The 19,150-nt window shown below is 36.8% G+C and overlaps 1 protein-coding gene across 1 annotated transcript in view; it reads right to left on the bottom strand.

Annotated features, from left to right (window-relative positions):
- MAN2A1 (mannosidase alpha class 2A member 1) overlaps positions 1–19,150 on the bottom strand; it is a gene marked incomplete at both ends in the record, with an annotated part of 172,795 nt that overhangs the window by 46,865 nt on the left and 106,780 nt on the right. Inside the window, one exon of the mRNA XM_080697892.1 lies at positions 95–257. Coding sequence (XP_080554018.1) covers positions 95–257 — 163 coding nt within the window. The remainder of the gene's footprint in view (positions 1–94; positions 258–19,150) is intronic.

Below are 19,150 nucleotides of genomic sequence, written 5' to 3'. Positions count from 1 at the left end.
GCTTATCACACGGCTATTATTCAGATGTATACTACATATTAGCCATAATTTTTTTTTATACAATGCCTCTTTAAGTTCTATGGCCACAACATACCTCATAGGTGTCTGGTGAAATATCTGCTTTATTCCAAACTGCGCCAACTTGAACCTCCACAGGTTCTCCTAAATCAGAGAGCACCTGCACGTCGAAGGAACTCACATGGAGTGAAATCACTGACTTCCGGTCCTGCTCTAGAGGATTGTAGACCACAAGGTACCTGCAAAAACAACTATGTCACTGCTGGGATCTCAAAACAGTTTTTCTTCTTTCCCACTCTTCCTAAGATCTCAGGTAATGGACTGACACAGAGCAAAAGCATGGAGAATTAAAAGAAGCATTCCAGTAGAACATTCCGAAGACAGGTAATTTCATCACAACAAATACTATATGGTACAAAGAGTAATGAAATAATAATCCAAAAGGACTTTCTGAAGAAAAAAATGTTTCAAAAATGGAAGCACTAACAGACTTATAATAAACTTCTTCTATATCTTGGAAAATGACATGTAAATATGATTTGTCATATCTAAAAGAATCAACTCTATATAACTAATACCCTGATTCCAGCTTAATCTTGCTAAATAAAAAAACAACTGTTTGCAATTTAGCCAGTCAATTCCAACAAAACAAAACAACTGGACATTGACTTAAGCCCAGTAAAATAAAGCAAATTTTATGGCTATCTGTGTGGAATACCATAATGTACATGTGCATTTTATATACAGGGGGCCCTTATATATACAAAAGAAAAGTTGGTTCTGAAAAAAGTTTATTTGATGTGAATCTATTTATTGTAAGGGCTTTATTTTGCTGTACTGGGGATGGAACCCAGGGTCATTCTACCTGAGCTACACCCCAGTCTTATTTTTTTAGTCATTATGTTTTTTGAAAGAGGGTCTCACTGCGTTGCGAATGGCCTAAGTAGCTGAGGCTCTCCATGAGCCGCAATCCTCTGGTCTCTGCCTCCTGAATGCTGGGACTGCAAGCATGCGCCACCATGCTGGACGTTAAGGGCCAAATTTTTATAATAAATATTGGTAAAAAAAATGATGAGGATTTAGGTTAAAAAGAGAAATAAATATTATTAAAGAAATCTCAGTCAATATTTGTAACTTCATATAATTCTTATTATGAACAAAAAATTCAGTGAGCTTTTTGTTTAAAAATAAATTTTTGGCATAACTTTGTGTTTGTGATACTAGGGATTTGAGTCCAGGGGCATTCTCTCTCCAAGCTATACCCCTACCCTACTTAATTTTTGTTCTGAAACAAGGTCTCACTAGGATAATGAAAGTCTCACCACTTTCTGAGGGTATCCTCAAACCTGCAATCTTCCAGATTTCAAGTATGCACTACCATGTCCGGCAATATAGGAAGCTGTGGGCTTTTTTTTCTTTTTTTGGGTGGTGGTGGTACTATGTATTAAACCTAGGGCCTCCTGCATATTAGGCAAGGGCTCTACCACTAAGCTACTCCCACAGGCCAAAATTTTCCAGTATTTTATACTAGCACATTATGAGATCCTATATTAATTTTTTACAGGTTGGCTTTAACTATAACTATTTGTGCCGAGCGTGGTGGCACACGCTTGTAATCCCCGTGCTTGGGAGGTGGAGACAGGAGGATCATGCAGGTTTGAAGCCAGACGCACTGGCTTAAGAGACCCTGTTTCCAAACTTTAAAAAAAAAGTATAAAAATAGGTCTGAGAGTGTAGCCCAGAAGTAGAAGGGTTTCCAGAAACCCCAGCACCACCACCAGATAAAACTATTTGTAAAAAATGCTTGAAGATTTTGTAATTTTTCCCAGTCTTCTCTCAATTCTCCCATAATCAAATAATTCTCTGAAGCACCCAACTGTTTGTTGTTGTTGTTGTTTTGTAATACTATTTTTTATTCTTTATTTTGAAACAGAGTCTCACTGAGTTGCAAAGGGCCTAAGTAGCTGAGGCTGTCTGTAAACCGTGATCCTACTGTCTCAGCTTCCCAAGTGCTAGGATTACAAGCATGTGACAGCATACCTGGCAGCACTCAACATTCTTGATTTGCTCTTTTTTTTTTTTTGTGGTGGTACTGGGGGTGGAACCCTGGGGGCCTTCTACCTCCGAGCTACACTCCCAGACCTATTTTATATTTTTATTTGGAAACAGAGTCTCCTAAGCCAGGCTGGCTTTGAACCTGCGCGATTCTCCTGTCTCTGCCTCCCAAGTGCAGGGATTACAAGTGTGCACCACCATGCCCGGCTGATTTTTTCATCTTTATATCTCTGGCATCCTAACTCTGCCAGATCCTCACTGCTTCATAACATGGTCTGAGAATAGAAACCTGCACCATTATGTGAGAGACTTCATATCTGCTTCTTTGCATGATTATTTTGCTTCATAATCACTTTATGTTATCTTTAAATAAATCAGAATATTTTGGACTGTTAGTCACTGATTCACTAGTGAATATTTTCACAATCTAAAACATTTTTAGACAAATTTGTAACTGCAGAAATACAGATTGAATAATGAGATGATAACCACCTCTCCCCCAATACACAGTAGCTATAGATAATAGACACAAAACTAGCATTTGTTTATTGTATTACATCAGAAAGCTAGTTACTAGTGCTTTTTCACCCTGCATGTGTTTCTTATATATTCTTGCTTACAATTTCTTTACAAACCATTCATAAAGATATAAGATGAATACTTACAGTAACCAAAGTAAAGGAAGACAACAGGAGGCCAAAAGAAAAAGCTTAAGAATGTCTCTAATTCCTATCAGTCATAAGCCTATGCAGCAGGTCAGGACCTGATTTATTGCTTTGCTCATGAGAGCCCATTTACATAGAAAAGAGATGAAGGAAGCCACAGCCACAAATGTATTTACAAACACTGAAACTTCCTACCTCTAAAACGACCAATTTTATTTAAAGAAGCAATTCTCAAGGACATGAGGGTGGTACCCCCTGGAGACATGTGCCCAACAGATTTATCTGAGGGACTTGTCAACTTATTTACACCTTCCCACTGCGTTCACTTTACTCTTCTCCCATTCTACACACACCTGGAGAGTCACAATTGCCAGGATTCAGCATTACCAGCAGGATTGTACCATATACTTAACTGCAGTGGGAAAGAAAAACTGGTCACTTGTTCTCTGACCAAAGATGTTTAAACCAGAACCTTCCAAGTCAGTGATTTACTACTGAAACCCATGTTCCCAGAGGCTTACAAAGCTATTATGTCAAAAACTCTAGAAAACTGTGGCCTGAAGACTGGCCAGTCGTGTAATTCTACAGAAGTCCAGAGGCATAACCGAGGTACTTGTAGTACCCAAAGCCTCAAATAGCTGTTGCAACCATCTTTGTAGCATCTACTATACAGAGGTGGTCGTGAGGACCGTGACAAGATGTAACATATGTCCAAGCAATAAATTAAGTAATAAATATCCGGAGCACTGATTCCTTTCCATGGAAAATGTTTCAAATGACTCACACTTAGAGCAAATAATATGTTTTAACCATACATTTGGTTTTGTACCATATTAATTTGTGTGTGTGTGTGTGTGTGTGTGTGTGTGTGTGTGTGTTACTGGAGGTGGAACCCAGGAGCTTTTCTACCTCCAGGCTATACTCCCAGACCTATTTTATACTTTATTTGGAAACAGGGTCTCACTAAGTTGCTGAGAGCCTAAGTAGCTGAGGCTGGCTTCAAACCTGTGTGATCCTCCTATCTCAGCCTCCCAAGCACTGGGATTACAAGTGTGAGCCACCACGCCCGCATTAAATTTTTTATTGTAAACTATGAACTGTTATTTTGTTTCATTTTAGTAGCTAATTAGTATTTGACCATAATGATGTTTCAACAGTACTGAATGTTTATGTAATTATCATGCCAAAAAATTATTCAAAAACTAAATATGTAGAGTATATAATGAATACAATGTTGCCATAAGAAAATAATTTTATCATAATTAGAGATGCACAGCATGTTCTTTAAGTGCAACACAGTACAAATTTATCGGACACTTGCAAACTCCTATCTATGTACATTTTTAAATAACTACAGAGAAAGTATAATAATAAATTATAGTTCCTTAGAAATAAGTATACCATCACAAATTAACTAGATTTCATTGTCGCATTCAGAAGTCAAACATCTGTTATACTGACAATATACTCAACCTTTGTTAGGACCTTCAGTTATGAAGGAAACCATAAAGTTTCTATATCATATTATAACATCACTCACTGAAAATCAACAACGGGAATAGTTAATTTCAGATTTTATTTAAGAAACAATTATATGGGAAGCTCAGAGCTTTTTATTTTTCTTCAGTTTCTTCCACATTAGCATTAGCTTCTTAGCTATTATCTGTCCTCAACATATATGTCTAGCCTCCTTTTTCTCATTGTGACACCAGACCCAGACAACTTAGTGTAGTGAGCAATTATTTAATTTTTCTCTATGTAAAGAATAAATCTTACCTCATGAAGAAGCAACAGTCATATGTTACCTGACATTCAAATTATGATACAGAAGATATACTTTGGCTGGGAGAAAAAGAATGGAGAAAACCCAAAAGACATCTATCTGTGTGCTCAGGCCAAACACGGAATTACTTCGTGAAAGAACTGGAATTCCAGTGTCAGTGTGGTTCTGTCCTTGAATTTTCTACCCAGGATGAGTATATGTACAACTGTTTCAGTCCTTTTGCAGAAGTAGTTCATACCATGTGATGTAAGACAACTAAGGCAATCCTCTCTAGCAGTAAACTCAGTCAGTGCCCACTAATGTGTAGCTGATACATTAAGGCCACACAGGCTTCCCTCTAGGACTGGAATCAGTGTGCCCCTTGGTCAATGGGACCTTGAGATCACTACTCAAGGTGCTTCATGTATTCTGGGGCCCTATTCTGAGGACAAAGCACCACCTCCCACCCTCTCCATAAGAAAACAGCCAGCAAGGTTAGGTATGTTGCTGAGACCTGCTCAGCTACAAAGCACCACAACAGGGGCTCAGCTCAGTAACAGGCCAAGTATAAAGTATCGTTTTGACAGATGTGATTTCCCAGAAAGATTCCCTTAGTGCCTAATTCATTTGTGAAGAACTCTCTCCTTAGACATAGCAAAGATCCCCAGAGAGTCTCTTTCCTCAGGAAACTCAAGATGAACAAAAGATATTTACATTTGAGGTGTATTACTATTTGTGAAATAAAACTTGTAAATGGGAACACTAGAACAGAAATAAAATCTTCTAATACATACTAAGGAGTTCCTCTTATGTCCTCATGGCACAGAGCAAGCAAAAACAATATTTGAGGAAGCATTTAAAAATACTACCTATTTTTAGGGCCAGGTGTGGTGGCGCACACTTGCAATCCCAGCACTTGGGAGGCTGAGACAGGAGGATCGCACAGGTTCGAAGCCAGCCTCAGCTACTTAGTGAGGCTCTCAGCAACTTAGTGAGACCCTGTTTCCAAATAAAGTATAAAATAGGCCTGGGGGTATAGCCCAGAGGGAGAAAAGCCCCTGGGTTCCTCCCCCAGTGTTCCCCCCCAAAAAACAACCTATTTTTATAACTGTATAAAGATAAAAAATGAAAAAAAAATCAAGACCTCTGTAAGTACAGTTTATAACCAGTTAAGCCAAGAGCAGAAGGTTATACAAAGAAAAGTTGTGACTTCACATGCCCACCCTAGTATGTGGCACAGAACAGTGCTTAATAAATAGTTGATGAATGTGGAATGCAAAAAAATCCCACTAGGGAAATATTTTCTATGGGGAGTGGAGAGAGCATGGAGGAGACAGGAGGGAAATGCACAATGAATGCTGTGTGCATGTATGTATCTGTCATTCTGAACCTCACTATGATGTATACTTATACCAATAAAAAATAGAAAAGAATCAGGAGAACAACCCATTCTCATGCCAAGTGAGTAGAATGTACATTAAAAAAGACAAAACTTGACTGAGAAACATGAAAATAAATAAGGAGAATTATCTTCCTAGGTAAGAAAATTTTAAAAATGCAAAAAACTCAACTCATCTCAAAATCTATATTTTACGGCACAAAAACATACAGAAAAAGAAAACAAAGTAAAAGGTTAAAATATATGGGAACAAAAAATTAAAACATCTATCTTAAAAATAAGATCACTGAAAAACTAAAGTTAGAAAGACTTAGAAAGTGCTTTTACAAATTAATAGATATATAAACACTCAAAGAAAAGTGTTTCTTTTTAATCAAATTGAAGTTGAAAATAAATGATGCTTCCATTTCCAAAGAACTGGAGTAGCTGGTATGAGACAAGAGCTCTCATTTCTACTAGACAACTTGAAGAGCAAGCTAAATAATAGAGAATAATCATTTTCTTGAGAGGAACAGAGAACTGAGGAGAAACCTTCAGATAAATGAACCTCTGCAGTCAGCTTCACTCTGGGGCAAGCTAATTCTCAGCAGGGGAGAGACTGAGAATTCCATGCAAAGCCTAGTAACACAAAGTCTAGAGGAAAATTACTTGGGGAGCAAGAGGACACAAGAGCATTTGGTTGGAACTTGGGACACTTCTGATACACAGGTGATTTTTTAAATCATGTACGAAATACTTGGCCTTAAAAAAAAAGAGAGAGAGAAACTGAAAATATAAACAGAAAACTTCAGAAAAGCAAAGCAGAGATATTTTATGATGTTTTGGGGCTTACTAGAAAGTAGAACCGAATATGCTTTTATCTCAAAACTTGGAAAGGATAAACAAAAGATTAAATGAATCAGATTCAATATGGCATAGTTCTTGATTAGAGTAACAACCTCTAAAAATATTTTTCAGAGCTCTATAAATTTTATATATAATGCCTAAAACCCAATACAAATTATGAGAGAGCCAAAGTTTGTGGTTTGGATATGAAGCGTCCCCTAAGACTCATGGATTAAAAGCTTGGTCCCCAGTGCAGCAATGTTCAGGGGGGAAATCTTAAGTAGTGATTAGATGTTGAGGGCTCTGACCTCAGGAGTAGATCAATCCACTGAAAACTTACTGCATTATACCAGGAGGGGATGGAGACTATAGGCGGGTGGGGCAGAGCTGGAGGAAGCAGGTCTCTGGGGTGCCCTTGAAGACTGTCTCTAGTCCTTGGCCCCTTCCTCCCTTTCTCTCTGTCTCTTCTTTCCAGGTTCCATGAGCTGAGCGGCTTTTCACTGCCACACCCTTCTGCCAGGTGTTCTGTGCCTTGCCTCAGGCCCAAAGCAATGGAGCCACTCCCATTGGACCACAGCCTGAACAGCTCCTTCCTTCCCCTTTTAATCTGTTCACACCAGGTATCTTGGTCACAGATATAAAAAGGTTACCTAACACAGCAAAAGACAAAGCCACATGACCAAATACCAAGAAAAATAAGAAGAACCAGAACTATACAAGACCTAGATATTGGAGTTACCTGATCAGACTTTAAAATAATATGTACAAGAAAAGAATATGAATAAAAAAAATAAAAAGGTAGAAAATAAACACAGAATGCAATACAAGATAATCAAGTGAGATTCTAACATGCTTAAATATCTGAAATCAAGAATTCTGCAGATGTCTTTAACATGAGATATAACTCAGAAGAACGTATCAATTAAAAAAAAATCCAAACCGAAGGAGAGAGAAAAAAGGATGGGCAATACAGAAAAAAATATGAGGGACAAGGGCAACTCGGTGAAATAATTCAAATACATAAAATATTTGTAGATGGAAGAAAGAATATTGCACATAAAAATACCTGAATATCTAGGAAATTTCCAAAAATAGTGAAAGTGGTCAATCCACACACAGAAAAAGCTGGTGAACTCCAAACAGCAGAAAAGTATACTATGTAATATTAAGTCCCTTAAAATCCTCAGAAAAGGCAAAATCTTACAAAAACAAGCAGCCAATGAAAATAAGACAATGTCAAAGGACCAATATAAATAGCATACATATTTAAAGTGCTTTTTTTTTTTAATCGTCAACCTCAAAATCTATACACCCAGTTAACTTTTCTTTAGAAAACAAAAAGATGACTTTAGACAAAATCTGAATACTGGTTCTGAGCAGACTTGTACTAAATGAAATACTAAGTCTCTCAGGCAGAGGGAAAATAATCCCAGAGAGAAACATGGAATCATAAGGGGAAAATGAAGAGCACAAAGAGAGGTGAAAATATATGGGAAATATGAGTGATAATCAAGTTAAAAGAAAAAAAGTGATAATCTAAATTAAAATATACTAAGTCATCCATGCTTCTCTATGGTAAACGGTAAAAGAGTAGCAAAATCATCTATAACTAACAAGTTAGGATGAAAAAATGTAGTAATAAAATTCAGTCTAAATGAAGGCAAGAAAAAAGAACTTGGAAGAAAATTTATAAAAATGTTAGCAAAATCTATTTTTAGAAGGTGGCATTATAATTCATTGTTTTATATTTTTAAAATCCTGTATGTAATATTTATAATTATGTAATTAGACAAAATATGACTTAAATAGTATCTGCCTTTGAATCCAATATTCCTAGTTTTAGAAATTCATTATGAATTACAAATAGAATAAACAAAACACTTAAGATATTATATTTTATAGCTAAACAATTTATACATATTTTAAACTATCTAAAGCATATTCATTAGCTAATTATTCATTAGTAGCTAACATGGAGAGAACTTGTGTAGTAAATGAAAGTATGCTTATGGGCTGGAATATTAATAGCCATAAAATACTCAAAAAATATTCTAAATACTAGAAAGTGCATCATTAAATACCAAAGAAGATTCTGGGTTACATACAAACAATGGCCAGTAAAGTATAAAAACACATAAAACTTTAAAAGAAAACATAAATTTATACTTCTAGATTCTGGAGTTACTAGTAAATATTCTGCATCTCCGTTTTGTACTTCTGGATGTAAAATATTATACAAAAACATGTCCCTGGCTTAACCTTCTTGCAGGATAACATCAGTCTGGATTTGCCCGAGAACAATGATGTAAACTGATCTTAATACTGCTACATTAAACCACAGCTCAGAATCTACTTTTCCATTGAAAATATAAAAATTAGGCTACTGTGTATAGCAGGCAGCAGAAATGGCCCCAAACTGACTAGCCCTAATCCATAAATGTTATATTTGTAATCCTATAAATATTACCTTTTATGGAAGAAGTAACACTGTAAGAACCTTGGGATGCTGAGATTATCTTATCTAGATATTTTAAAAGACTAAGTTTGTTGGCTTTGCTATGGCAACAACTGGAAACGAATATGCCAGGTCACACCATTCCTACTGAAAACGGAGGCAAAGTTCCAGTTTCACAGTACAAAGAAAAAGACTTTTACTACCAAACATACATTAAAAAAAAAAAAAAACTTGAGTTATGAAATGGGAATGGGGTAGGCAGAGAGCAACAGAAAGAATGGGGGGGGGGTTGGAATTGGGCCCCAACAATGACTGAAACGAAGTGGGTCTAGTGGGTCTGACCCTCTCTCCCACAGAGGACTCTTTCCCTCTTCTGCATACCCTGGCTACCAGCCTCAGGTGCCCACATTCCCTCTGACCCAGAGCAAGTATCCACAGCTAACAATAATAGCAAGCCAAAATTAACTATACTATCTGAAAAGCAAATGACAATCCTTTACAGTAGTGAAAGTGGTTACACTTTTAAAATTCTATTTATTTTCAATATTTGAATATCTTATGCTAGACCTCATTCACTGGAGACATGCAAAAGATTTTCCACATATCCAAGGCCTCTAGGTTTATAAACCTTTCTATTATTATGATTTGCGTGCATGCGTGCGTGTGCATGTGTGTGTATGTGTATAGTACTGGGGATGGAATCTAGGGGCATCCTATCTCCAAACTACTCCCCCAGATCTATTTTTTTTTTATTCTTTATTTTGAAACAAGGTCTTATTAAGTTGCAGAGGCCCTCACAAATTGTTGAGGCTGGTTGCAAAGCTGTAGTCTTCCTGTTTCATCCTCCCTAGTACTAGGATTACAAGCATGTACCACCACAACCAGCTAAAATATGATTTTTTTTTTTTTTTTTTTGCAGGTCTGGGGATGTAACCCAGGGGCATTCGACCTCCAAGCTATACCCTCTGAGCTATTTTTTATTCTTTATTTTGAGACAGGGTCTCACTAAGCTACAGAAGGCCTCACTAAGTAGCTGAGGGTGTCCCCGAGCCACAATCTTCCAGTTTCAGCCTCCTGAATGCTGAGATTACAAGCATGTGCCACCATGCCCGGCTTTTAAAATATGACTTCTTAAAACAGGCAAATACTTACACATTTTCCCATTAAAAATTTCTCTACCAACTACAGAATAACAATCACATTTACCTTTGATCACTATATACTAAAATGTATACATGCAAGGGAAAAAACTAAAATTTTAGTTTCTGGAAGTCTCTAGTTCATGTTGAATCAAATATAGTCTGATCTAACAAGAAAAAATAGTATAGCTAGGTCATATGGTAGGTTTGTTTCCATTCTTTTAAAGACCTTCCATACTGATTTCCAAAGTGGTTACACTAAGTTGCAATCCCACTAACAAAGTATGAAAGCTTCTAATTCTCCATATCCTCGCCAGCCTTTATTATTATTTGGGTTTTAATGAATGCCATTATAATTGAGGTTAAGTAAAATCTAAGTGTAGTTTTGATTTGCGTCTCTCTGCTTACTAGTGATTTTGAATATTTTTTCATATATTCATTGGCCATTTCTCTTTACTCTTTTGTGAAGTATCTATTTAGTTCACTTGCCCAGTTTTGATTGGGTTATTATTAATTTTTGGCAGTTTTTAATATATTCTAGATTATCAGTCCTCTACTGGAGGAGTAGTTGACAAAGGTCCTCTCCTATTCTATAGGTTCTCATAACGTTATTAACAGTTTCCTTTGCTGCACAGTAGCTCTTCAGTTTAATGCCATCCATGTATTAATTCTCATTTTAATTATTTTGCCTTTGGGGTTTTATTGAGAGAGATTTACCAGTGCCTATATATTGGAGTGTTGGTCCCATGCCCTATTTTATTTTATTTTATTTATTGGTGGTACTGGGGTTCCTAGAAGCCCTTCTACCTCCAGGCTACACTCCCACGGGCTACACTCCCAGACCTATTTTTTAACTTTTTTATGTGGAAACAGGGTCTCTTAAGCCAGCGAGGCTGGCTCCAAACCAGCGCGATCCTCCTGTCTCCACCTCCCAAGTGCGGGGATTACAAGCGTGCGCCACCACGCCCGGCAGATGCCCTCTTAAAGTAACTGCAAAGTCTCCAGTCTTAACTTCCAGACCCTTGCTCAAACTTGAGTTGACTCCTGTGCAGGGTGAGAAGGTAGGATTTATTTCCATTTTCCTACATATGGATAACCAGAGCTTTGCCAACACTACTCGTTAAAAAAGCTATCTTTTTTCCCCCAGCTTATGTTTTTGGCCTCTTTGTCAAAAATCAATTGGCTCTAAGTATAGATTTGTTTCTGAATTTTCTATTCTGCTCCATCTATGTGTAGTTTTTTTGTGACAATACTATGCTATTTTTATTACTATGGTTCTGTAGTATAGTTTAAAGACAGATATTGTGATGCCTCCTGCATGGTTCTTATTGTTGAGAACTATTTTGGCTGTTCTGGATATTTTGTTGTTCCATATGAAAATCAGGACTGATTTTTCTAGATCTGTGAAGAATGACCATAGAATTTTAATAGGGATTACACTGAATCTGTAGATCATTTTTGGTTAAGATGGCCATTTTGATGATACTTATTCTGCCTATCCAAGAACATGGGAGATATTTCTATCTTCTCAAATCTTCAATTTCTTTTTTTCTTTTTTTTTTCTGTATTATAGTTTTCATTGTAGAGGTCTTTTATCTCCTTGGTTAGATTTATTCCTAGGTATTTCATTATTTTTGATATATTTGAGATTACTGTGAATAAATTTTCTACATTTCTTTTTCACTGGATTCATGGTTGACATACAGAAAAGCTTCTGATTCTTTTAGACTGATTATGTATCAGACACTTTGCTGAATCTGTTAAAAGTCTTTTGGTTGAGAATTTTGGGTCTCCTGAGTATCTACTAGATGATCATTTCAATAACAAATGCACAGCCAAGCATGGTGGCACACGCTTGTAATCCCTGTGCTTGGGAGGATTCCGCAAGCTCGAAGCCAGTCTCAGCTGGCTTAAGAGACCCTGTTTCCAAATAAAATATAAAATAGGTCTCGGAGTGTAGCCTGGAGGTAGAAGGCCACTGGGTTCCATCCCCAGTACCACCACCACAAAAAAAAAAAAAAAAAAAAAAAAAGCACAGAACATAACTTAGAGAAAACAATTCGAAATTCGAAAGCATGATTTAGACATAGAAGAAATATGGGCCCATTTTAAAAGAGCTAACCTAAGAATAACTGGCATAGAATAAAAAATAGAAGTCTCACACAAAAGGATCAACACTCTTTTCAAAGAAGTAATATCAGAAAATTATCCAAACATGAAACAAGAGATTGACACACAGGTACAGGAAACTTATAGAACCCCCTTTAGACAAGATCAGAGAAAATGTTCACTACATCACATTAGAGTCAAACTGACCAATATTAGAAGAGAGAATCTTAAAGGCAACAAAAACAAAAGACTAAGTGACATTCAGAGGAAAAACAATTACAATCACTCCAGATTTCCCAAACCAAGTCATGAAAGCCAGATGGGCCTGGAGTAACATATTCCAAACTCTGAAAAACAAAACAAAACAAACAAACAAACAAAAACTTGCAGACAAAAATTTCCTACCCTGGAAAACTATCTCTTAAATCACACAGGGAAATAAAATCCTTCCATGACAAACAGAAGATGAAGGAATTTATGTCTTCCAAACCAGAACTAGAGAAAATACTCAGAGATTAACTGCAAAGAAGAAATAAGTAATACATGCCAGAACCAGAGAAACAAAAACTTCTACTCAGCAAACAACTAAACAACTAAGCAAAGAACAAACACTCCCTCAAATAGACGTTAAATCTTATTATGTTAGGAATTGAAAACATCTCTCAATAATCACAGTGAACACAAATGGCCTCAACTCCACAATAAAAAGATAGAAGTTGGTATAATCGATTAAAAACCAGAATTCATCTATCTGCTGCCTACAAGAAACACACCTTCCAAGAAAAATAGTCACAACAAAAGGAAAAGGGCTGGAACAAGGTAATCCATGCCAACACAACTCAAAGACAATCAGGAATAGCTACTATGATATCAGACAAGTTAGATTTCAAGCCCAAGCTTATTAGAAGAGACAAAGAAGGTCATTTTTTACTGGTAAAAGGAACAAGACAGCAAGAGAAAATAATGATAGTCAACATTTATGCCCCAAACACAGGTGCAGCTACTTTCATAAAACTCTTCGTGACATTAAGTTACACATAAGTCCCAATAAAATAATACTAGAAGACTTCAACACCCATCTTACACAGTTAGACTGATCTTCTAGACAAAAGGTCAGTAAAGATGCCTCAGACCTAAAGAACACCATCAACCAAATGGACCCATTAGACACATATAGAATATTCCACCCAACTACAGGTGAGTTCACATTTTTATTAGCTGCTCACAGAACAGCTTTGTTCTATGCAACAAAAACCATGCAGAAGCTGGGCGTGGTGGCGCACGCTGGTAATTTCAATATTCAGGAGGCTGAGACCAGAGTATCGTGATTTGTGGACAGCCTCAGCTACTTAGCGAGGCCCTCCACAACTTAGTGAGACTCTGCTTCAAAATAAAGAGAATAAAAAAAAGAAAATAGGGCAGAGGGTATAGTTTGGAGGTTGAATGCCCCCAGGTTCCATCCCCAGACCCGCAACAAAACAAAACAAAACAAACGAAAAATGTAGGAGGAATCACAATACCTGAATTTAAACTATACTGCAAAGCCACAGTAATAAAAACAGCATGGTACTGTCACAAAACAAATACATAGACCAACAGAAGACTCAGAAACAAATTAACACACTTACAGCCAATTGATTTTTGACAAAGGGGCCAAAAACATACACTGGAAAAAAGACAGCCTGTTCAACAAATGGTATTGGCAACACTGGTTAACTATATGCAAAAAAGTGGAAATAAACCCCACTTTCTCACCCTGCACAGAAATGATGATTCAACTCAAGATAAATCAAAGATTTAGATTGAGGCCCCTTGATAGCATAAGTCCAACACTGCAACACATAGGCATGGGTAAAAACTTTCTCAACAAGACTCCAAAGACACAAGAAACTAAAAGGCAGATCAATACATGGGATTGCATGAAACAGAACAACTTCTGTACAGCAAAGGAAACTATCAAGAACTTCAACCAAGAGCCAAAAGAATAGAAAATTTTTGCCACTTAGTCCTCTAATAAAAGACTAACATCTAGACTATACAGAAAACTCAAGAAACTCAGTACTAATAAAACAAATAACCCAATCAAAAAATGGGCAAAGTAACTAAATGGATACATCATGGAAAAAAATTTAAAAGGCTAATAAATGCATGAAAAAATGTTCAATAACTTTATCAATCAGAGAGATACAAATCAAATTTAACCTGGTATGGTGGGGGGGGGGATACCCTGAGATTTCCAACTAGAATGGCAATCATTCAAAGCACAAAACAGCAAATGCTGGCGAGGATGTGGAGAAGTAGGATCTCTACTACATTGTTGGTGGGATTGCAAATTAGTGTATCCACTTTTGAAAACACTATGGAGGATCCTCAGAAGAACGGGAATCAACTTACCATATAACCCTGCGATACCACTTCTGTGTAGCTACCCAAAAGAATGGAAACCAAATCACCAAACTAATGCATGCGTATTTATGTTCACAGCTACACAACTTACAATTACCAAACTATGGAACCAGACAAAATGTCCATCAACAGATGAATGGATTACAAAACTATGGTATATGTACACAGTGAAATTTTACTCAGTCATAAAGAAAAACACAATTTATAGGAAAATGGATGGAACTGAAAAACATGATGCTAAGTGAGATTAATCAGTCACAAAAAAATAAGAAATTGGATGCTTTCCCAAATATAGGGAGAAAATGGGTCATAGGAGAAACTCTAGACAAAGGAAGAGATACTATAGATGAGCAAATAAGATGACCTGAGGGAATGGGGGGGAATTCTCTAATGTTCATGATGTACATTAACAAACATGTCAAAGTCAATGAGTAAGCCAAACATGAGGAGGGAGGGGGAGGGAATGGGGCAGGAATTGGGTAAAGGCTAAGTGAGATTAATCAGTCACAAAAAAATAAGAAATTGGATGCTTTCCCAAATATAGGGAGAAAATGGGTCATAGGAGAAACTCTAGACAAAGGAAGAGATACTATAGATGAGCAAATAAGATGACCTGAGGGAATGGGGGGGAATTCTCTAATGTTCATGATGTACATTAACAAACATGTCAAAGTCAATGAGTAAGCCAAACATGAGGAGGGAGGGGGAGGGAATGGGGCAGGAATTGGGTAAAGGCTAATGGGTGATGTGTGAATGTATACCTCCACCATCTTGTGCTCCATTAAGATGTATGTCTACAATGCACCCATAAAAAGTTAAAAAAAGAATAGGGCTGGGGGTAGCTTGAAGGTAGAATGCCCCTGGGTTCAATCCCTAGTATTGTGCGTACACACACACACACACACACACACACACACACACACAAAAGAAACAACTAGAAGCGATATGTTAAGAGTATTACTTGAGCCAGGTGTGGTGGTGCACACTTAAAATCCCCATGCTTGGGAGGCAGAGACAGGAGGATCATGCAGGTTTGAACCCAGCCGCGCTGGCTTAAGAGACCCTGTTTCCAAATAAAAATATAAAATAGGTCTGGAGTGTAGCCTGGAGGTAGAAGGGCTTCCAGGAACCCCAGTACCACCAAAAAAAAAAAAAAAAAAAAATTACTTGGGTAAAGAATTATATTTTTAACTCTAAGTAAATTTGACTTGCTTGGCTGTAGAGTGTTTTAGATGTTCTGGTAATAAGAACAACAATAACAACACTTATGGACCTTTTAGTATCATGCTGACTATATAGTTAAGGCTTTGAGTGAATGTCTTTTGGCTTTACAATCACCCTACAAAGTCCTAAAAGAAGCCCTTTTTACAGATATGTAGGGTGGTTCCATATGCTGCTCATGTTTCTGTAATCATGTAGATATTAGATTCAAACTCGATTAGCGAGGCTCAGAGGCAGCCTGGAGGGCCAGGGAAGGTGCCTGCTGTTCTGCAGTTGGTCAGGTGCTCAAGGAGCTTGCGGTAGGAGCATAGATACATTACCTGGAGCACTTAGAATCCCATCAGCCTCCCCACGCCTCAGAGTAGACATCAGATTGCTCTATGTCCACCCTAGCAAAGCAGTGGCAAGAGTGGAGTAGGGAAGGTGGAGGGGCTGAAGATGAGGCTATTTCTCCTCATTCTTCGGATAACAACACAAGCAGTTCTTTTAGTAAATTCCTATTTTTTGTAAAGAGGTGGTAAGAGGCAATTTTCCAGGTAATAAATCTTTATTTTGCAATAATAGTGATATTCTTGAAAATACTAGGTTAAGTTAGTTAAGTTTTCTACTGCAAAACTTCCTTTCCTGGTGTTTATCCAAATGAATGCTTTAAAAATACTTCATGTTAGCCAGGTGTGATGCTGCGTGCTTGTAATACCAGTGCTTGGGAGGCTGACAAAGGAGGATTGCAGGTTCGAGACCAGCCTCAGCTACTTAGTGAGGCCTTCTACAACTTAGTGAGACTTATGTTTCAAAATAAAGAATAAGAACAGGTGTGGTGACACACGCTTGTAATCCCGCGCTTGGGAGACGGAGACAGGAGGTTTGAAGCCAGCCTTGCTTGACCCCGTTTCCAAATAAAAATATAAAAATAGGTCTGGGAGTGTATCCCAGAGGTAGAAGGGTTTCCAGGAACCCCAGTAGCAAAAAGAAAAAAAAAAAAAAAAAAAAAAAAGAATAAAAAATAGGGCTGGGTGTAGCTCAGAGGTAGAATGCCCTTGGGCTCAATCTCTAGTACCATTAAAAGAAAAAAAAAATTTTTTTAAAATAGGGCTGGGGTATACCAGAGATAGAATGTTCCTGGGTACCAGAAAAAAAAAAAAAAAGTTTTAACAAACAAAAAAATGTTAATTGGATGTGACTGTCTATTTCAATCCCCATCTCTCCCAAGATATACTGCAAATAAAACTAATGTTTCAAGAATATGATACTAGTTAGTGACAAGAGATGGGACTAGAATCAGTCCCATAATTCTCAGTACAGGGATCCCTTCTTAAGACTATGCTCCTTCCAGGCCTCCGAAAGTGAGATCTGCCCAAAGCTCAATGGTATGCAAATAAACTACTACGTTAAAAGCCATCACAATTTATAGCAACAAACAGGCTAAATACTACAAAGTGTTAACCCTCAAGAGTGTAAACTACTAATTTCAGGTTTCTCCACACCATTAAAAGCACTCCCAAACCACAAACGTGACCAACATAGAACCGGTAAGTAATCCTATAACTGGTATAAACAAAAATGAACTGAAAAAATCTTTTATCTACATATTAATCAATGAGAAGGATATTTATTTCTAAGTATTCTAAAACTTGTGATATTAAAGTAAAAAAGAAAAGACAGAAAAATTATACATAATTTGACTGACCCCAGAAGTCTTGTCACCAATTAAGTTGCTTTTGCTCAGAAAGAATTTTGTCTAAAACAAAAATACCATCTGTTTTACCCCAAACATTAAAATGTTCTATTATCTTGTCAACTCAGAAATCACATCTGTAGCCATATTCTGAAAAGACATGATTATTTATGGGTCACTGCGTAAGGAATGATGTTCAATCAAAATGTAATTTTCATCTACTGGAAAAAAATTCCATTTCTCCAATGAATAAAATGCTGTAACTTTAAAATAACATATAATACATAAACAGATTTTTCATAAATGAAAAAGATTATAAAAGTTAGCAGTAAATAAAGTTGTTTTCTGTTAAAGATAGAGATGGCAAATACATTGTATTCACTTTGTGTTGTTTCTGTTAATGAATGAAATCTATCTTGTTCAAGGCTGCAGGTAAACAGAAGAGCGAACACCAACTTTTTATTGATACTACATCTCTTCATGTTAGTGAAACATCATGCAAATAGTAGAAATAAGAAAACAACAAAACACAACCACTTTCTATTTCAAAACACTTTTAGAAACAATACTGATTCTAGGGAAGATCACCTACAATCCAATGAGCTGACTGAAGACACACAACACCAAAGAAAACATCACTACAGTGAATACAAACACAACATCACAAGGGATAAAGAACGCATTTCAAAGAAAAACACACAAACTAACCAACTATGGGTAAAATTGTGGGTATATCTTAAGTACCTACAATGAATCTGAAACATGGGTATGTCTTACTTTATAAAGTAGCCTATTTTCGTAGATAATTTTCTTGATTAAAAAATAAGACACCAATTAAAGCTATTCTCCAAATAAGGGTGAAATAAGTCCAAAGGCTCTATTTAATTTTTTTTCTTTTACCACAAAGCTATGGAGTGTTCAGAAGTCTAAGATGGCCTGAAGCCCTCCCTAACTTTTTCAGGATCAGGACACCTTCACTAAAATCTTTTTCCTTTTTCCTCTTGTAGTGGACACATTATTAATCTGCATTTAGACGGAAAAAAAAATCTGCTTCAGAAGAATGGAAGACTTGGAAACATGCCATATCACTTCAGCCTATGCTCTGAACTGCTTTCAGCTATTTAGCTTCATGTTAGCAATTTCAGATGACAGGATGGACACTAGGAGAAGTGGTCCCAAAGAAAGCAGAAACTGGATCCAGACCTAAGTTTGCAAGAAACTGGAAAAATAAATGACTAAGGAATTACTCTGTTATAGTCAGGAATAACCCCCACCCCAACATAAGACACTTTAAAAACATCACTCATCTTTCAGATATTTAATTTACATTAACACTTGCATAGTGAGCTATATAACTTCAACTAGTGGTAAAAAAAAATATCACTAGAGCAAAAACGGAATAGAATCATTCCAAATTTACA

Source organism: Muscardinus avellanarius, assembly GCF_963383645.1.
Source record: "Muscardinus avellanarius genome assembly, chromosome: 1".
NCBI classification, from domain to species: domain Eukaryota; kingdom Metazoa; phylum Chordata; class Mammalia; order Rodentia; family Gliridae; genus Muscardinus; species Muscardinus avellanarius.
The sequence above is the reverse complement of the archived record's forward strand: the minus strand, read 5'-3'. Positions and strand labels throughout refer to the sequence as shown.